Below are 21,932 nucleotides of genomic sequence, written 5' to 3'. Positions count from 1 at the left end.
CTTAATGAATGCAATTTCAAGTTTTTTAAATCAATAGTGATGTTGAAGAAATTAAAACTTAGGATTTATGAGAGAGAGAGATCAGGAATTAACCAGAATCTTCAACCATACTAGGGGTCTTTCATGTGTATCTTTTATAATCTTGTCCATAAGAGATGTGGGGTGAGCTCTAGTTCCACTGAAGGCAATGCCAGGTTTACTTGTAATATTTCAGCCAAAAAGATTCTCAGCAATTAGGTGACAAAACAATAGTATATGTGGATGGGAAGGTTAGTTGCAGAGAAAATATCTGCCAAGTGTGGCACCAGCTTTTCCTTCCTTACTACTAATACATAATTTTGTAAATAAATCCTAGAAACAATATTGCTTTTGAAGCTTAGACACTTTGAATTAATTATTTAAATAGTTTCATAAAGCCAATCTGCAAATGAATGTAGGTAATATATTTTTTTTTTAAAAAAACAAATAAAGGAAACATAGGTGTGACAACTAAACAAGGATTTATCAGGTGGACAGTTCCAGTATAATATTAGAATGGTCACATAGTGTGTATGGAGCTGAAGAACGGGTAATTGATGATGTTAGGGGGAATTTTATAGTTGCAGATTTGCCATATCTTCACTACAGTGTTTTGTTCAGCATGCTGTGGTTTCTGTACATTAATAAAATTTGGTGTTTTCCTTTTAAGGTAGATAGTATATGCAGCATATACTGAACGTTAACAGAGTTAACATTCAATATTTTCTTCAGAGGTTCTTTCTTTCTAATCCATGAAATATAAAATATATTAATTTACTGTGCTGATCACAGAGAAGAATAAAGTTCACGCACAGTAATTAGAAACATGTCATTAGACTTGGCTTCGCATTTGATTTCTTTCCGTCTATTACAATTAATATTTTGTATTTCTTGGCTGAGTGAACTTGGAAAAAATACAGATTGCTAACTACTTTTAAATTTCTGATATAAAACCTTTCCAAAATATTTTCAAGTAACTTTGGCTGAGCTGAATTCTTCAGTATGCAATCAATTCAAAATAAACTACTGAAGTTTCCAGTTCTTTCTTAGGATGAGACACACAGACTCTCCTGATACATACTCCTGACCATATAAATTTATTGCTGGTGCCACCTGTGGAAGAAACAATAGAACTCTTATTAAAGTAATATTGTCAAAAAGATGTTTGGATCCAACTTTAATTTCAAAACTTTTCTAAAGTTTCTTTTAAATAATCACAGTTAACACTTAAGTTGTGCTATTTCTTAGGAATGTGATTTCTCAGCAAGACGCTGTTGACCACAGGCCACACCAGGCAGCAAACATGTTCTCTTGTATATTGTTCAAATGCATTGGTTTGAATTCTTTATTGCCTTGTGAGACTCCAAAAGCCCATCCCAGTGTACGTTTGTATTTGTCTGCCATCTTGTAGTCTGAATCTCAAGACTGGCTCCCATCTTTCTGGGGTGTTAGATTAATTTGGACTCTTCTTAGCCATGACTCCAGGCCCAAATCCCGAAAAATAAAACCTCATACCAAATAATTTTCTGAATTTTGATATAGGAAGGAGAACTTTTCTTCTTCTCCTCCTCCTCCTCCAGATAAATGTGCTCTGTACAAAGGTAAAGACTTTTAGCCCAGGCTGAGGTTTGTGGGTGCTCATCAGCCTGCTGTGTTTGGATGTGAGACTGTATCCAGCCACTTTTATATTGCTTTGAATTGGGGCAGGCAGTTTCTCTTGGTGGACTGAAAATTCACATGCTGGGCACAGACTTTGTCATTCAAGTGGGGGGACAAGAAGGCTCAACTTCCCCAGCAAAAAATCTGGTAAATGGAATGGTGAAGACTTTCTTTAGAGGGGAGAAAAAAAACCCAAACCTGCAATAATTGTTATGCCCTTGTTCTTTCTAAAGAACAAAAATCCATATTTTTTTTAATCTAAAATGAGTATTACCCATGTATCTTTCATTGTGTCATTTTCCTCACTTCTGTTGAGCATTCTTTGGGTTTTGGATAAGTGTCTCTTGCAGAGCCTAAATTCTTTCTCCAGGACCCAGTTATCATATGTGGGATTGTATTGGGTTTACATGGCAAGGTTTTGGTAGCAGGGACGACTGCAGGGGTGGCTTTGCTGAGAAGATGCCAGAAGCTTTCCCCATGCCCAACAGAGCCAGTTCCAGCTAGCTCCAAGACGGACTAAGGCTGAGCCAGTCAGCAATGGTGGTAGTGCCTCTGTGATAACTTATTTGGGAAGGGGGAAAAAACTGCTGTGCAACAGCAGCTGGAATGAGGAGTGAGAATATGTGAGAGGAACCACCCTGCAAATACCAAGGTCAGTGGAGAAGGAGGGGCAGGAGGTGCTCCAGGTGCCAGAGCAGAGTCCCCTGTAGCCTGTGGTGAGGACCATGGCCAGGCTGGCTGTCCCCCTGCAGCCCATGGCGTTTCACGGTGGAGCAGATATCCACCTGCAGCCCATGGAGGACCCCACGCCACAGCAGGTGGATGAGTCCTGAAGGAGGCTGTGACCCTGTGGGAAGCCTGTGCTGAAGCAGGCTCCTGGCAGGACCTGTGACCCTGTGGGGGACCCATGTCTGTTCCTGAAGGACTGCACCCTGTGGAAGGGACCCATGCTGGAGTAGTTCTTGAAGAATTGCAGCCCATGGGAAGGGCCCACATTGGGGAAGTTCATGGAGGACTGTCTCCCGTGGGGAGATGCTGACACTGGCTGGACACTGCCAATTCCCTCACCGATTATTCTTGATAATGATTCATGGTGGGCTGCCCGGCATTTTTCTGGGTAGGCTCCCTACTAAACATAAGAAATTGTGCTCCCTGTGTGTCTGTAGTAATTTGTTTTTACAAAATCCATCATCATGCTGTTCCTAGGAGGTTAAGTGGAGGCAGTGGAAGGAGCGGCACTGTGATCAAGGTCACGCTTACCTGAGCACTGCATTGGGCTAGGCTTTACTCCATGGCACCACTGTTGAGATGCAAGCTGTAAATTTTTGGAAGAAAGATAATTCTCCTTTTAGTATTAAAAACTGTGAACACGTACAAGTATATGATGTAAGGAACTGCCTCTGCCATCCATATGCTGAAATAAGTGGGGGGTGGTTTCAGGATACTTCTCAGTAATCGTGTAACTTAAATCATATAAAGCAAAAAGAATGTTCTTTAGAGACTGTGTTGTACAGGCTTTTTTCACAGTTTGAGGTTAAAATTCTCAGGGGATTTCAATTTTTTAAAAGTTGTAAAAAATTTATTGCTGTTGTTTAGATTTCATATAGAAGTATAGAATGGAATTGATTGTTGAATTATATTTGTGGGAGTTTGGGATCAATTTAATGGTAGCTGATTGCACTTGCTGACTTCTAAGGGGCTTGAGGATATAGCCTTTACTGAGTTTTGGGAAAATAGTAGCCTAGATATTATGCAACTATTTAACTGTTTTCCCTTCTTTTTAATCATTAGGTGATGCTTTTCCGTGGACTATTAGTGTGCATCATTTCAGTATATATACTCTTCTTGGACAACAGATGACACTTAATTTAGTGGAACCAATGGGCTGTACTTCTACTTTAGCTGTTACTTCACAGAAACTGCTTGCTTCGGGGCCAGAATCCAGACACTCATTTGTTGTCTGCCTCCATGTCGACCTTGAGTCCCTTGAAATAAAATGCTCCAACCCCCAGGTTGGTATATTTAATTGATTTATGGAAGGAAATTAAAAATAACTCTATTTAAATACAATTGATCTGCATTTTGTTGAAGAGGGTCTCTTCTATCTTAATTTTTTTTTAACTGGGCCATCGAGATCAAGGTGCTTAGATTAAGATTTTCTTTGAAGCTCTCTCAAGTTTTGTAATTTAAACTCTTCTCAAAATGTAATAGCTATAGTGTAAATGCATCTTTTGGCTGATAGAGTGAAATGAATTGCAGATGTACCATTAAATGCTATAGTGCTGTTCTGCTGTCACTATGGATTCATATATTGAAATGGTTTAATGTAATTTTTTACCATATTTTTGTAGAACTAACGCTTATTCAAACGTAAAACATTTTTAGGCATATAATTGTATCCTTTATTAAAGGAAAAAAAACCCAGATGGATGTGTGTTAACAAAAGTTACCACCTCATTTATGTTTATTAAAAGGCAAAGATGTTGCTAGATCTTTAGAAAATGTACCCTGTATTTTACTGACCTGGATCAAGTTTGCTGTAGTTCCAAACAGAGTAGGTTTGCTATGCAAAATTTTGAGTAATCTTTACTGCAGTTTGAATAACACTTTCCTGACAGTTGCAACATTTCCAGTGGTGCTGGAGAGAACACATTTGTTCTTGGGAGCTGCAAATCTGCTGGGATCTGAGCAGGGCTCTGTCTGCTCCAATGTTTTAGCCACATGTACGATTTTTTTCAAAGGATGTCATGGACAAAATGGACTGTTTATTTCTTCATTTAATAGAAAGAAAAGGAAAGAACACCAAGTATTATAATTTTGATCTGATAGATAGGACATCACATTTGTAACAATTTGTGGACCTATTGCCTAAATCTGGGAATACTAAAGCGAAGGTGGTTGGTGTAATTTTAATGTTATCCCTTGTGTGTACTCATTACGATATGTTTCTCAGTCGCATGCAATTTTTCCCTTGCCTCATTCCACATTCTATGAATGAAAGAAGTGTTTTAAACTACATATTTACTTTATCCTCAATGTGTGGTCTCCTGCCCCATTCACCGCCTTCCATCCAAGTTATTTCTGACTCATTTGCTATACGCCATTGTCTTCTGTACTGGATGTGCTCACACTCACTAGGAGGAGGGCTAGTAGAGAGGGATTGTGCACTGGACATGGCAATTAAAATTTAAAATTGAGCAGCCTCAACAAGGTCTGCTCAGACTTGTAAAGATGTGTGACAGGTGTGTTTGCACATATAAAGGGTTGTCACTGTGTTATAAACATATAAATAGAAAAGGACAAAATTACAATTTTGCTGACGATTTTACATTTTATGTTTAAAGACTTCTGAAAGCATTACCTTGCAACTTTGTGGTATTTCCATAACTTTTAATGAATTAATATGCAGTAATTTCACAACCTACAGAAACCTGCCTTATTCTATATTAATTTTCACAGAACTGTACAAAATTCATCTTGATATTGCATCTATTCAGAGAATTGGTAAATATTTTTGAGATGTTCATGTAGCAAAATAGTTTGCTACATTTGATTAGTACAGTCTCAGTAAAATTCCAGCAAGTTGTGTGATCAACTGTTTTTGTTTGTTTGTTTGTTTGTTTGTTTTTTAAACCTCCAAATGTATCATGGATAATATATGTAATATAAATGTATATGTAATGTAAAACTCATAGTTAATATATGTAATGCATTAATAATGTTCACTTACAAACAGAATGGCATTGTTATAAGTGGAAGCCTTACCTAAATTTGAGTTGCACATTGAAAAGAATAATGGAGTAAGTAAAACACATTTTCAAGCTTTCCTACCAAAGTGTGATCAAATAATTTGTTTTGAAATCTGTAAGAAAATATTTGCACTAAAAAATTTGAATTGTAAGCTTCATGTAAATCATCTTACAAATATAGTGAAAAGTTAAAATGGAGTTGTACAGTGGAATATCAGACCAAATATTTTTGTCTTAATGGATATCCTTGTACACTGTGATGATATTTATTTATTGAAATATTGTAATGACCAGAAAGATGTGGATGAATTATTTGAGTTTATTGAAGGTTCTTGAGCTATACTTTTTCCCTCACATCTGACTTACATGTTCTTTCTGCTTTACTTACGCAAAAGGGGGAAAAAAAAATCAGTCTTCTATAACCAGATGTTCAAGAACAGAAGATGGAAAATACAATTACATAAATAGCATTTGATAGTTATAAATTCACAGTAGAGTAACTATGAAATTTGATTCTTCAGAAAGACAGGCAGTATTTTGTCTATAGATGACAGCCTTTAAGTAGGTGATACGTAGTGAATTTGTTAAATGGTAGCAAAGGTGAAGTATTTTACTATATGACTCCTGTGATTTAATATGAAACCATGTTCTGATGGTTGTATCCCTTTAAAGTCAATACATACTTCCAGTGTGCAAAAATGCCAGGATATAGCCTTTTGGTGTAGTTTTCAGTTTTGTAGTAATGTGTTATTTTTTAAGTATAAAATGCTGTAACATATTGAACTTTACAGATTTTGCCAAATAGTCAGTGGGGTCTTACTGAGTTATGTGTGGTTTTGCTGGGGAGGGAGTGGAAGCAGTGAGAGAGGGAAACTTTTCTAAACAAACGCTGGCAGTTATTCCTATTTTTGTCATACATTTTTCTCCTCTTGAATGGAGATAACGGTTAATACATAATAATTCTTTTTAGTAATGCTCAAAATTACTTATAAAGGAGAGGGGCCTTACACTTCCATTAGCTCTTCTAATATAATCACAAATGGATTTTCAGAATATCAAGACTTCTCACGTGAAAAAGTGCAACCAACAAGAGGAGTAGAAATCCTTCCATTTTAACGAGTAACAACCAATGGAATAAAATTAAGTGTATTAAAAATAATCAAAGACACAACTTTACCTCTTTACCCAAGTTTTAAAATTTTATTTACATATAGACCCATGCCGCATTTTTTTTGTTTTAATGAGGTTTTGTTGCAAGGCTTTTTTGTTTTTTTCTACTTTTTAACATATCTCCATTAAAATAATTTCCCTCTAACCAAAGTGTGCCTTTTTCTTGGTGAACTTGTTGTTTTGTCACTGGTTTCAGAGCAGGGTGTATTAGGGTCTGGTTGCTGGCGATGTTCAGAGAGATGGCCACTGCTGTCTGAAATAGCCACTGGTTCAGAGTGGCTGCAAAGATTCCAGCCTGAGCAATTTTAAAAAAATCTCGCTGATAACATAAGTAATTATTAGCTTTAATAATTGACTGTTGCAATCCCAATAAAATTTAAACTCCTCAGTGTTAGATAGCTGATGATAAACCTCTTTACCTTGTGTATGAGCATGTATGTACAAACACAGAAGTTGCATTATTCCTTCTTTTTTGTTATTTTGTGCCTTTATTAACAGTAGCATAATCAAATTTCTGGAAGCCCTGTTTCATTAAGACGTTCATAAGCTTAAATTATCCTTTCGTTTCTTGACCAAAAAATATTTTGTGGGAGGAGAGGTTGCAAGCATGTATGATTTGGATATATGCCTGTATCCTATTAATTTTCTAGAGGCTCTTTTGCCAGCAATGTGTCAACACCAGTTAAAGTTATGTTACTCAGTCAATCAGATGGACATTATTAGTTGATCTTCCTGCATTGCATGAAAAAGACTCAGGAAAACTTCGGAATTTGTAATTAGTAATTTAAAAGCTACCAGTGCATATGAGAGTGCGATGGACACAAAATATTTTAAAGCATAACTAAACGAACTTTTTGCCACAGCCAGAGTTGTTGTTTGTAGCTTGCTCTGTATGTGAAGACAAAAACAGTACTGAGAAGCTTATCTCCTTTAAGGAAGAATTCTGTCAAAAGAGTGTATGACCTGTTCGGTGTAAGCCTTGAAACTTCAAAAGAAAATCCAACATGAATTAAGAAGGTTTTTATAAAATTCCAGCACTTCACCTCTTAAGAAAGGACTGTAGCATGTACTTTGAAACTTCATCACACACTCTCACGCACAAAATCAAGTACTGTTTTATATCAAATGTAGATTGACAACAGTGTTTTTCTGCATCTGTTCTGCCCACATAAGAAGCCAGCTTCATAGAGTAGATATGTCCTGAGGCTTAAAGTTCTTATAAATATGAGAATTTCCATTTTTTATAATGGCAAGTTGGGTATGGTATCCAGCTGTGGGTCTGCTTATGTATTGTTTGCAGTTTTCTCTGAGCTTGTTTTATACACTATATTGCAGTATGTTGTCATACAAATTCCTTGATTAATGCTTATTTACAAAAAATTATGTAAATATCTTAGAACTGAGTCAAACAATGTGCAAGTTAAACAGTGTGTTTCTGAATATTGGAATGATATATGCCAGGAGACTATTGAGTTTGATACTGGATATTCCTCCTAAAATATAGAACTGCTTCATATGCTGTGTGGGATCATTATTTTAATACCATTTAAATTAATATTTTTGCATTTTTAATATTTCATGAAGTTTCTATGTTTGCCTTACTCTAGAAGCAGTATCTATACATACAAAATATACCATAAAATACCTTTGTTTAATAGTTAAAATTTATATAGAGTAAAAGTTTCACAAGACCATGTTATTGGTTATGTTTTCATGAGCTACGTGCTATATATTTAGAAAAAGCAGATTATTTTTATCAAAATCATTATAGTGTAACTGATGTTATTTATCTTAATTGGAATGTAGTTGCTAATCAGAACATTACAAATGGTGAGAAGTTCAGTTCTGCTACATTCTGAGCCTCAGTGGAGGACTTTGATGATTTTCCTTTACCTCATTAAGGAAAGGTTCATCTTTAAAAAGGCATTTTTTTTGTTTCTTTTAGGTGCAGCTTCTGTATGAACTGGCTGAGATCACAAGTAAAGTTTGGAATAAAATTCAGAGGAGAGGAATTCTGTATCAATCTTCTGTCTATACTGAAACCATGACAGGACCTGCTCCTCCTAGTTCTCCAGTTAAAAGTAGTGTTGGTACCGCTCCACCAGATACCAGCACATACAGCCCCTCTGCTGACATCGGGACCACCACAGAGGTAGGCTTTCTTAAAAAAAAAAAAAAAAAAAGTGTCACATGAGTTCTAACTTACATAGTATGGTACGCAGTCAGGTAAGAATCAGAAGGATCAGAAAGAGCAGTAGTGTCCCTATGGAAAGTAGCTTTGCCCCGATAAACTAATGAAGAATACTTCACTACTCTGTGGAACATTCAGTTCGGGTGGAACAAGAGGAAGGAGCAGAAAAAGGAGGAAATTGTTATATTGCTCCTTGTTGCATTAATGGTAGGAGCCTGTGGAGTGGCTAGGGAAAGACCCTACCGTTGAGTCATGGGGTTCAGACAGGACCCCCTTGCTTTCTAAACTCCTTCTCCAAGAGGAGCCTAGGTGCGGCTAAGTGCAGTCTTAGTCTCAGACTTGGTCAACGGTTTATTTTCTGAGGGCTGTAGAAGTAACCACTCATCAGAGTATTTGTTGTTGGTAACTAATTTGGCAGATGCCCAGGCTGGTCGTCTTCAATGGGAATGATCATGGCTAGATTAATGAATAGTGCAATTTATTAAAGCAACAGATACACAGGTTCTTTGGATTACCGGAGATAAGATTGCTGGTTACAAGACACACGCAAATACCAAAGATGAGTACACTGCTAGGCTACAAGTATGCTAAGCAAATATGAAGCGACTCTAATATGAAGCAAAGCAACTCTAATACGTTAGGGATTTAAAGTGACTCTAAGGAGGTTTCCAGTCTTACCCAAAGGTGTCCCAGTGGGGGGAAGAGAGGCTCAGCCTGTCGACTGGTCCCAGCAGTCAGAGTGGTATGCGATGGTAGTATCTTCCCTAATACCCTCTTTCTCTTCACACATTTTATACTATTTTTTTATCTTTTAGGTGGGGCTTGAGTGACTCTAGTCATACATACCTTTATTATGATTGGTGTAAAATTTCCTTGCTTTACTTCTAAAAGCATAGACTAGAAGAAATTCAGAGCGAATGCCCGGTGAGGGGTGGTTGCACCTTAGAGGCGGGTAGCTTTTTGGATGGAGGTGTGTTTTGGTATTATAATGATATTATAATGAGCAAAGTTCACCAAAACGACAACATTTTGTCAAAAGTGTGACGGAGTGTTGGCCCAGGGTAGCAAATATGCAGCGCACCAGCTCCATGGTACCTCGAGTTCCCATTTGTCTCAGAGCCTGGCCGCGATGCCTCCACACTGCTCCACCCTCTGGACAACTCCTCTTGGAGTCAGTGCGCCAAGTTCTCCTGGCATTGCTGACATCTAAAGTTACTAGGGAACTTCCATGGAATGGATTCCTCACGTTATCACCCTACAAACTTCACCCACAATCTTCTTCAATGCTGTACCTTTTCTAAAAGCATGAGTTTAATTTCGAAGTCACCTCCAGCAATTATTCCACATAATCCACCCTGTGACTATAGTCACTCAAGCTTTGCGCTCAAGCTCCATGAGATTTGGGATGTATTGGGTGTGTCACATGCGTTCTTGTGGTGAGGATTATCGAGGACATATATATCTTGTGGGGACGTTTCATCATAATTCAAAGTTTAACGTACAAGGTAGCTGTTAAAATACATCACAATATGGTATTAGTATTAGTAAAATTACAACAGGGTGCAGCATCTTTTTGAAAATTCCTGCTGCAGTCAGTGACCATCCAAATAAAGTGTCCCACCAGTGGTGTTCTCCATCCTTCTTCACTCTAAGACGCAGTGTATCTCCTCTGCATCATGATGGACAGTAATTAGAGTTCCTTTTCCGTTGTTCCGAATTCTTTGTAGCAACTGGTTCAGATCATCATGTTGCAGCAGTTTTCTCACCAATGTGAGATTCATTCCAATGGGGGTAGGTAACAAGTCTTGGTATGACATGTGGTTATTGGTAGGATGTGACACTCCTATGTTTATTATTTGTCTGGATCGTTTCTCTTTGACGTGAATGAATATTAACTCTTGTCAATAAATTATAGTTACCGTTTTCCAATCAGGAAGCATAAGGCATTTTTCAAGTCCAGAATTATTAGAATAGTAACTGGTGTTTTGGAAGTACCTGTGATACCTTGGCTGCTTGTGAGTCATTCCAAGCAGCTTCAACAGTCGGCCTGTCATGCTGAAGCCAGTCACTACGATGTCTGAGTCAGTGGAGAGCTGCTGTGTGTAGTCTCTTTGGCAAACAGGAGAGGTACAGGGGCAGTGAAGGCTCCCAAGGCTGGCATTGCAGGTCACCCAGCTGTATGCTCACCCCAGGTCCATCCAGCCAGTTACCCTCCATATTTGAAGTATTTCTGGAGCTCAGTTCCTTCCCCTCTCCCAGCTGTCCCATGTCTCAGGTGTGCTTTTGTAACTCAGTCACATGATGATTTGGGTATGTAGCTTCAAATATAAAAAAGATTGGATGCTTGTTTTTATATATTTCTGCTTCCTTAATTTACAGCACTGCATAACTGCCTGGAGCAATCTGGTACCTGATCTTAATCTCTGTATGTGCCTAAGACTGTAAAATATTATTTTGAGGCATGGGAAGGAGTTCTGCTTCTCTGCCATACTGAGGAAAGAAAGCTAATTCTTTTATCAGCATGAATACAGTGTTAAACTTCCTCCAATGAGTATCATTAGCTATGAGTCACTGGGTAGCTGATATAGTGGAATGGGTGGTCACAGGAGGCTGTGCAACTGAATAGTCCTAGTATTTGTGATTTTCTTAGTGCCCCTGTCAGGCTTACTAGTTAGACTGGAGAGTTGGCCTTGTTTGTGCTCCAGGAGAGAGCCAAAAATGCGTAAGATGAGTTGACGGTATACCAGTGGTGTATCATACGTATGCAATGGTTCATTCTTAACGTGAAGCTATCAGAATGTGGAGAGACCGTTCTGAGAGACTGGGTTTCATTCTCAGGATGAACAGCAATTTGGGGTCACCTCGTAGAACAGTTCTGGAACACAGGCAAATACACAGCAGTTTGAATGCTGAGCACAATGCCATATTCAAAAACATTTGGCCAGGATTTCTTTAACCCTATATATGGTTTTTATTAATTCCTGGGGTTGGAGCAAATTAAATGGCGATTGCTAGTGCTTATGTTTTATATGCATCTCATACACACAGGGAGGTAACTGTCATTAGAAGGTGTTTGAGCTAGAGTTTCACTTCTTAAGTTGTTTCACTAAAATGTTTCTAGATTATTTGAATAGTCTTGGGTTTGGTGTATTTCTCTCTGTGTGTGATCTCAACTGTGAAAAATTTTGCCATGGAAACAGGGCTGAAGGTAAGCAATAGTAGTAAGAAAAGAATATGGCCACAAAAATAGTGTTTTTTCCACCTACTCACATCAAATCCCTTTTTCACTAAAATCAGAAACCAGCAGCTTTATAAATAACAATTTGGTTTTGACCCTCTACACAGACAGCAGTATTGGGAGTACATGCTGTACTCGGAGCATTACTTGAAACTGATTCAGTAATTGTTTTAATCCATGTTACCAAGATTTTTTTGGTAATATGGGTCCAAGATCAGCAGCATGTCCTACCCCTTTGCAAAATGTTGTTCATAATTTATTTTATTTTCTTCCTGTTCTCAACAAATGCTATGCACTAGCTAAATAAATTTTCTCCTGATCTAAATGAAGTTTGGTGAATTAGCCAACAAAGGACAATGTTAGAATTTGTGTTCAGACTTTTCCACTCTGAAGAGATCGTAATTTCAATCTTGTTAGAATAGAAATTCTATCAAAACACAAGGCATTAATATTGGAATTTTTTCACAATACAGGACTTAGAGTTGACATAGCACATTACAACTGAGGTTTGTAAACTGCTTTGAAAGGAACGTATCATTGTCCTTAGACAAGATAAATTTTAAAATTACCCATGCTTTGAGGATAATATTAAAGATATGGAAGAGGAAAAAAAAGTACAAACAGGTGAAAACATTTGCATGAAACCATGGTATATATGACTGAAAGACTTAAGAGTAGAGCTCCTCTTCATCATCTCCATTCAGAGCTCTCATTTCTGTCAGTGTTGGTAGTTCTGGTTTCTGTTCTTGAACAGCCAAGGTGTTCTGTCTGTGGCTGGGGTAGGAAGGCGGTCCAGAAGAAAGAGACAACACAAGGGATATATAAGTGCACAGATAGAAAAGCAGGTGTCATTTGTTTAGTGGGGACAGTGAGGTGAGAGAACATGTACGTGGCCAGATACCTGAGACTGTAAGAAGTTCTTTGTCAGAAATTGAAAATGACAGTTAGAAGGCTAATTTTTATATTGTCAGGAAAACATTCACAGAGCTGTTCAAGTAAGAGGGTAATATGTTTGTCGCAGCAGCTGAGGAAAATCTTATTCTACTTCTGATTAACTGGGTGGGAATATTAGGTATATTGAGGTGATTAAAATCAGAACATTTTGTAGGGTATACAATGTTTTTACTTAACAGTAATAAAAAGAGAAAGGTGAAGGTTTGAATTACTATGGTTGAAAAAAAGGCTTAGAATCTTTCATAGAAAGTCAAGTCAGAGTTTAGATTCCTGTAAGACTAGTAGCTACAAAAATGTGCTGTTTTGGAGTTTGTGGTTACTATCACTTTTATAAATTTGTGAGTCCATGTTTATACTTGAAGACTATCTTTGATATGAGTCCTGTGATTTCTTGAAAGTTAGTGGTACTATAAGGTGAACAAGAATGGATAGCCAGTGGAGGATTAACCTAAATGATTTGGTTGTTATGGGATGTAAGATCAAAGGTTGTCTTGACCTAGTGCTTTCCTGTATTTAAAGACTGAGATTTAAACCAAAACAAACTTCAAAAAACCCAATTATCCCTTCACCCTCTAGGACTAACTTTTTGTCAAGCTAACAGTTGGAGTGAGGTGAATCACCTACTAGCATGACCAAGTTAATGTATTCTAGAGGATATAAACATTTTCCAAACAGATGCCACCATTTGAAATCGGTGTAGTCATCAATTTTTCTGAATTTTTAAAAAATTTTTTGTCCTTTGGTGGCCATCAGTAAAAATAAATCTCTAAGTGTTTTGAAGCTATACAACGAACTTTTGCAGATCATGTGTAAAGTATCTAAGAACACTGCTCCTGAGACTATGCAGAGTCCTGTTGTCTGAGAGTTCTGTGGTGCTGTTGGGGGTGAGAAAGGGAGAGAGTTAGGAGAGTCACACTTGGCCAACCAGTAAGAAATAATAAAAGGAACCATATTTTCTTCCCACATTTCTAATAGACTATTTTAGACAGTAAAAATTAAATAATTTGCAACATAATGGTTGGCAGTATCTCCATAACACAGTCTCTTCTGCGGTTGGTGGCTGTCTCTGAATGTATTCAACACATTTCCTAGTATCAAAGCACAAGCCAGGTTTTTGTTATAATGACATGGTTGCTGTCCTGGTCCTCGAGGTAAGGATTGTTGACAATTTAAAAATATATGTATTTGAAAATATACGTATATGAAAAAAATATATGAATTGAAATTAGCTAAGGAATGTTCTCTTCTCCCTTGTTCTTTTTCAGCAGTGAAAGCTTGTCCTTTGAGAGTAGTTAATAACTTAGTTTCCCTGTTTCCTTTTGCGTACTTAATTACTATCACCATACCTACCTGTAGATAGTGTGACCGTGAAATTGTGCTTCTCCTTTATTTGAAGAGGGTAAGATGTGAAGATGAGAATCTGTTCACTTGTGCTGTCTCCAACTGCTACTTTGAACTACATCAGCCCGCTGAGTGCCTCAGTTATACTCCATATAATATACACTTCATTTCAAGAAAAATAACTTCCTTAGTATGTTCAGATATGTACAGAACCCTGTTATAGATTCAGGGGTGCATATAAGCAGCATCTCCCCAAAAGCAGGCAAAGTAAGTCGACAGGCCTGTTAGACAAGAAATGTAGACAGGGTGGGTTTTTTTTATTATTGTTTTGTCTCCTGTGAAGTACAGCAGCTACTTCTACCTGTCAAATTGCCTAATGGGCTGCAGATGTCAGTCTGTTATACCATAAGATTTTCAATGAGGCCAAGTTTTTCTTCTGGGTCCGGTGTGAAGACAGTTCTCCACAGTCTATCCAAGTGTGGATCATTGTATATGACATCCATCTTAGACATTTGACTTTTTATCTGGAGACCCTGTTTGTTCACAAGAGCCTGACTAGTGAAATCCCAACAAGTATTTTAAAACCCAATTGCATTGTCTTGCACCAAAGTACAGTTGAGGGCTGAATATTTTTCCAGGTGCCTTCTGACAAAGTAATTTTAATTTCAGAAAAATGTGAAAGCAGGGTGGGGGATGTCAGAGTAACTTAATGCTTGTCAGATTCATATGTCGTGGTATTCTTCAAGTACTCTTCAGAGACTTGTATAGAAAATCTGAGCCATTGGGAGGAATTGGTGGTGTTTGGAGTCAGGAAGGCAAAAGTTATCTTTAATACCTCACAGAAACGGTGATTGTAGGAACTGGGATGTCAGGAAAGTTAACCAGCTGAGAGTAAGTGATACTGCATGGAAGCAGAGGATGACTAAAAAAGGCATGCTTTCAGTGAATGGTAGAGCAGCAAAGGAAGGTGGAGGCAGCTGAAAGTCTGGAGCAGCATTCCACCATTTTCCTGGGTCTGATTTATCCATCTGTGGTTTTGCTGCTGGTTGGAACTGGACCACTCCTTTCCCTTCTCACAGAGTCTGAATTCCATCAAGGGGGCAATAAAAGCAGATGAAGCTGTTACAGTGCAGGCACTCACTGGCGAGGAGACCTAACACCAACAAAACCTGGCTTGATTGCTGTCTTGATACTGACAACAACTTTCAAATACTTGGAGAAATAGAAAAATACTTTTATTTTAATATCTTTTAAATACTGTGTATTTAATGTCTTTACATTCTCTAAAATGCTAGTATTGTTTACTTATAGATGCAAATTTTGGCCTTTAGAAATTTGAAGGTGCTTAATCTTGACCTCATGCTCTTTGCATCAGCAAATCAGCAGGAGCAAAGCTAAGCCTGTGTTGCTTGACTTGGAAAATACAATTCTGTATTTGTAAAGTATAACTTCTTTTCAGGCTACTGTAACAGTAATGTTTTTAATGAAAGAAATGGAAGAGATAATATATAACAATAGAGTGCATCAGCCACAATTTCACCTTGCAGCTATATATTTTACAGTCATTATTGCTGACAGGCAGCAATGAAGATTACGGAGTAATTAAACAATAATATGTGTTTGTACAGATTTGACTTAGGGAGATTTTCCAGAAGTTTGCGCTTTATCAGAGTCTGTATTTTGTTTATATGTTCCTGTAATTTTAAATCTTGAATCTGCTGAACAAAAATACTTTGCTGTGATAGGTGCGCTTTTTTTTTTAGTTTAGAGATTTTACAGTTAATGTGTTATTTTGTTCTGTGGGAGACAAATGATTATTTTTAAAGCTTCTTTCAGCTGCAAGGGGCTTGCTATAAATGAATCAGAAGAAAGCAAGCTCTCACAACTGTTTATATTAAACAGCAAAAGAAGTAATTTGTTTATGTGATCTGTGGATGATTTATATTTTAAGCTGTGTGTAATTCTTTTCATGCTGACAAGCTGAAAGTGAGTGCCACAGTCCTATGTGGCTAAAGCTACCTAGCTTACTGAATTTTAGTCTGGATGGTGGTAAGACAGGGAAACACAAGTGAGAGGTTTAAGTACTGGCAGGCTGGAAATAGTTAATCATTTTTACCATCTCTCCTTTGGAACAGCAAAAGAAAAGGTAGTATAGACTACAACAGGCCACTTGTTACTGTTTACTTAAGTGCAAACAGTGGTAGAAGTGTTTAGTCCTTGGGGAAACTCAGTGATTGAGCAAGAACGCAGAAGTTATTTTGATAAGGCATAGCAGTAGTGTAGCCAAACTGTGATCATCCCTGAGCTTTAGGCAGGCCAAGGATGAAGGCCTCATATGTTTGGATCCTTCTGATGAATAAAGATAAATTCTACTAAGAAAATAAACTCAGTATATTGGTCAATTTGCAACAATTGGTGAAAGAATTAAATTGTATATTTTAGGACTTGGCATGAGAAGTTGTGGGAAAATAGTTCAGGGTTTCTGACTCTGGCTTGATTTTTCTGTAGATCTGGAAACAGAGCAGAAAATTACTGCATAAACATTTTTAACAATACCACGCTGGGTGCTGAAAGTTCAAAATGAAAATTGAAACTGCATGAGAAGCAGGAGCATAGTCTCCTCACTTAAGTTTCTTAGTTTTTGACTGCAAAAAATTTCTAAGAATTTGAGCTTATTTAAAAAAAAAAAGTCAGCTACTGCAGACCATCAGCTTTTTAGTCCCTGTGACTGCTCAGTGGTTCTGGTTACAGTACTATTAACAGAAGGCTAAGAAGAAATGCAATCTTTTCATTCTTCACCTCCCAAAGGATAGCCATATAGCAACATCTGCCTTCAGAGGAGCATCTGCAGTGCTTCTGCCACTGAGAAAGAGAATGGTCCAATTCAACTGTTTATGTATGTTTGAATGGCAGAAAAAAATTAGATAGTATGTTCTCATTGAACTATTGAAGTAGGGGATGGGTGGAGCCAGTAACCCAGTAATCCCTGACAAGGACATGGTGTTGAGCAGCTGGGGATGTCTGTTGATAAGCTCTGCAGCTGGCTTAGCTGCAGACAGAAGAGGTTATCTGAGAGTCTCAGTTTAACGCAGCTTTAGCTATACTGTCAAGCTAGCAAGTCCAAGCAGTAGTGCACACAAGTGACCTGGAATACCGATGGGAACGCAGTAACCCAAGCACAGAATTGCAGTGCAAAGCTGAGCACAGGTGACTTGAGGCCCTGGTTAGGACTTGCAGGCCCTGTGGTAGAACAAGTTCCAAAACCCTGGCAATTACAGGTCCTGGTGTCTGAGCCTCAACTTACCCTGCTTTTGGCTGTGTCCAGAGTTTCAAAATTCCTTCATGACTGATAATGCTGGTATACATTGACATTCTCCATTTGAGTCCTAGAAATTCAAGGACTGGTTTTCTTTTTCAAGTTCATTTCCAGAAATACATGCATGTGTAGGCCCTACTTGTGCATCGACTAAATGAAGTTTTGTTCCACAGCTACACAATTGCGTGCTACACAATTTGAATAGGATTTAGTAAAGCCACCTCACATGCTACAGAACTCGAAGTGTGAGAAACATCTGCAAGTCAGACAAGCATAAGCACAAACAACATTGGAATGATGCCAGCGAAAGCTTAGCTCCAGCAATAGTAATGGAAACTGCAAGCATCTCGGCATCTTTTCCTCACCTGTGTACTTTTTGATTACAGCATATTAGATATATGGCCTATTCCATTATGTATTTAGAGAAGAAGGAAGCAGTTGCTAATCTTGTATCTGGGCCTGTACCTGTAACTCTGTTTTTTTGTAAACTTCATAGATAAGATAGGCTTGGAAGTTGGTAGGGGCCACGTTCCCTAAAGTTCAGGGTTTGCTGCTTTTCAATTTGATTGCATATTCCTGGGTTAATTTGCTTTTTATATATGCCTGGTTTATGCTAGATAACTGCAGTTCTTCAGGAATCTCACAAATTCTGTTGTAAGTAACCTTGTGCCAAGATTATCGACTGGCTGGTTCTCTGAGAGGCATAGTACATCATCTAATATCTTCAGGAAAATAAGCTTGAAGTGTGGGAAAATGATAGCCTCAATTTTCTATAGAACAAAGTTATCTATATACTCAAACCACTAAACAAAAACAGCTCTCTGTGGAAGAAAAAAACTCAACAAAATGCATGAAACATATGAACACATTAAATTACGAAAATGAAAGAACCCAATTATAAAATTCAAAACTTGCCATGGTGGCAGTACATATTTGCTGTTAACTGTACCCCTTTAAGTTTAATTTACTATTGCTTTCTTCTTTTTTTAACTATTAGAAATGTAGAGACCTGCCAAAAGTTTAGAATGAAGTTGATTTTCATACAAAAAGCATTTTGGAATGCGTCCAGTAGGAGAGTGGGGGTGTGTATGAAGGGCAGGAAGGAGACTTGTCTCTTGTTCCCACCCTCTCCATCACAAATTGTAAGTTATAGTTTGTCAGATTGTTTGCCTACAGTACAAAAAGAACTTGAAAAATGCTGCAGCTCTAAAAAAAAAAAAAAAAGCTTTTTATAGAATGAAAAGAATAGAGAGCAGCAAATCAGTCCACAGAACATCAACATTGGCTTGAACTTTGACTTGATCTGTAAACAAACATATTCTCAGGTTTAAGTAAGTATTGTTTCTCGCTTTCCTTAACCTTTAATTGAATTCCATTTCTTGATATCCTGTGAAATCCATCTGAGGACCTCAGCTCAGGGGAATTTTCCTTGGCTGGCTCCTTCCTTCAGATCTGCCCTGCTGGAGGGATCCCCCTGTTCCAAAGTACCATTCACTGCAGTATCTCTAGAGCATGTGAGGTTTGATGAGAACAGTTATCCCAGACAGAATGGAACTCCCACACAGAAACGTCGTCTTTTAGGGGTATTATTCAAAGGCATATTATGAAGGTGTTATTGGGAGGCAGAGTGTCAAAGAACTGTTCGGACGAGTTACACGGAAGAAACAAGAAGAAGAAGAAAGGATTTTATTGGCAGAAAGGCTCAGAACTGATGCCATGCTGATGGCATGAAATTGCAAGTCCTGAAAAAGGATGAGGCTTCTCTGATGTCAGAATGAGGACTTTGCAAATAAAGATTCATTAAGAAGGGAGACAGGATTCTCCGAACATTGTGGTTTTTCCAGCTCTGGAAGGATACATTTTTGCTCCTGCTTTTTATAGCTTTAGAAGTAGGCAGAGTAGGTAGTTGGAGGGGACCCAGGCTAGTGTTTGAAGAGGGTGGACAGGGGATAGTCAGAGGATGGCAAAATGGCTGACTGGTTGTTGCATCTTGGTTGATGCCGCTGTGCTATCAATGGAGCCTGCCATTTCAGGAGAAGCAAAAGGACTAAGATGGGTTAGTCCTGGAGAAGTGGCTTCTCTAGCTACCTCCTTTCAGATGCCAGGGAATTCCCAGGCCTGACACTCTCTAAGGTTGTTTCCCAATTATCATTCCTTCCCCATACTTTTCCATTACAATGACAGGTGCCAGCATCCTTGAAGAAACAAAAGTGAGTTTTGCTCACAGTGCTGAAAAGATATCTACTTCTGTTGCTGTCAGCGCTGTCTCATAGGACAATTAAGTGGCACTGGAGAGTGTAGGGCTATTTGTGAAGGCAGTAGGAAATGTCTTGCAAAGGCATGGTTAGTAAACAGTACTCAGAGGTAGGAGTCTTTGGACAAAAAGGTCTGGCAAGAAGTAGGAAGGATTTTGCTGGGGGAGCAAATAGGAAGTATGAGTCACAGTTAGGCAGAAAGAAGTTAACCTCTGGCTTGAACATGTTATTTAGCAGGTTCTACCACCTCTTCAATTTTTCATCTTGTTGGGTGCTGTATGTCTGCTTTGCCACACTTGCTTTGGCATCTTAGTGAAATGAGCTATGTGAGGTTTCTCCAATTAGATGTCCTACTGTGGTAGACATTAAATATTATTAGATATACAGCAGGAGACAGGCTCTGCTACACTTAATCTAACTTTGCAGACAATAAGAGAAAAATGGAAGAAGGAAAATAAGAGGGTCATGTTAAATCCATGGCCAAGAGAGGGATTTCAGGTGGTTTTGTGTAAGGAAGTTTGCTCAATGAGAACACAGTGGAGAAGAAATGCTCAGAAGAGAAAGTATGGGGGGAAGTAGGAAGGGAGAGAAAGCATAGCGTATGGCAGAGATTTAAAAAAATAGCCTTGAGTAGCTCCATTCTCCCATTTCATTTATAAGATAGTTGTTACTGACTTAAACACACTGACAATTTGGTGACAGCTGAGAATCTTTCGGGGATGAAAGGATTCTAAGAGATAAGTGTTAAAAATCGGTGGACAGAATGGTATAGGGAAGTTTCCCTCTGGGAGGTCTGTTTGAAGGGAACTGGATGAATCTCCTTTAACTCTGGTTGTCTGCTTGTTCTCTTCTGTGCTCTGTTACCAGCTCTCTCACCAGTGGACTCATCCATTCATCCCTTGTTTCTGTAACTTCTGTAAGTACGTTCAGAGTCTTCCCAAATTAATCTTCTTAACTCCCATTATTACAGCTCCCTGCTCCATCCACCACGCATGCAAATACGTATATACATACACATACAAGTGTTCTTCCTCTCTTTCTGATTAATCTTGCTCATACCCTTCTGGTCCTTGACCAGCTACTTCAGACCTCTCTGTACATGTCTGTCTCGTATAGGGAGAGCAGTGTTTTTCTTTATTTCAGGGCTAATTGCACTTCCTCTGCCTTTATGGACTCCATGAAGACCACACATTTAATTGATAGGCTTCGAAGATCGCTTTATTTACAGAGCAAGAACTTCATTCAGACCAAGGTGTAGGTATTAGTTTGTTTCTGCAGGTCTTTCATACCTCCAGCTCAGTTTGTGTTTGTTCGTTCATTCATTCATTCTCTCTCTCTGACCATTAATAAGTGATCAAACATTTTCTAGCAGACATCTAAAAGATTTATGTAGCATAAAGGCATGAGAGACAAAACCCGTCATAGGACAATGAATACATGTTCCAATTTATTACCCTGTTTGCCTTTTCATATTTAAGATGCTAGCGTAGGTTGCACCTTTTCAGAGGTTAGTACTGTCAATACTACATGACTTTCTTACCCTTTTGTTAGTTCTTTTGAAGGTGAGCTACTTGTTTTTCCTATGAGTTGAAACTCTCCATTGTCTGTCTTTCATGCTCTGTGATCTCATTCCTACATGGCATTCACAAATCCAAGGAGTAATATCTTCTTTTAGTCTGGCTTCTACAATGTCACCTAATGCTGTGCCCATGGTTCCCTGACACATTATGACTAATATCTAGGGAAATCTTCCCAACTGTAACAGCACTTTCTTCCTGTACACTAATGAAACACTTCTTACAGAGAATGTTTTCTTCATCATGAACTCTTTTGAAAAAGCAGGCATTTTTTTATTTGCTGTAGTAATGATAGCACTAACCGCTAATATTAGAGATTTACAAAGTTGAACTGCTTAATTTGTAGAAACAGTGGCTTTAACTCAAGTAACTGCCAGGGTATAATTTTTTCTGTGATGCCTTTTTTTTTAACAGATTTCTTTAATACAGTCAACACAGATTTGTACATAGCCAGTTTTGCACAT

General features: G+C 38.1%; 1 protein-coding gene across 5 annotated transcripts in view; it reads left to right on the top strand.

The window, feature by feature from the left end:
* VPS13B (vacuolar protein sorting 13 homolog B) overlaps positions 1 to 21,932 on the top strand; it is a 485,884-nt gene that overhangs the window by 256,440 nt on the left and 207,512 nt on the right. For all 5 annotated transcript variants that reach the window (XM_064442323.1, XM_064442322.1, XM_064442320.1 and 2 more), the window contains exons 24-25: positions 3,469 to 3,689; positions 8,542 to 8,748. In XM_064442323.1, the coding sequence (XP_064298393.1) occupies positions 3,469 to 3,689; positions 8,542 to 8,748 (428 nt within the window). The remainder of the gene's footprint in view (positions 1 to 3,468; positions 3,690 to 8,541; positions 8,749 to 21,932) is intronic.

The sequence above is a fragment of the Phalacrocorax carbo genome, chromosome 2 (assembly GCF_963921805.1).
Source record: "Phalacrocorax carbo chromosome 2, bPhaCar2.1, whole genome shotgun sequence".
Taxonomy (NCBI): Eukaryota; Metazoa; Chordata; class Aves; order Suliformes; family Phalacrocoracidae; genus Phalacrocorax; species Phalacrocorax carbo.
This window is presented reverse-complemented; position numbering and strand designations above follow the sequence as displayed.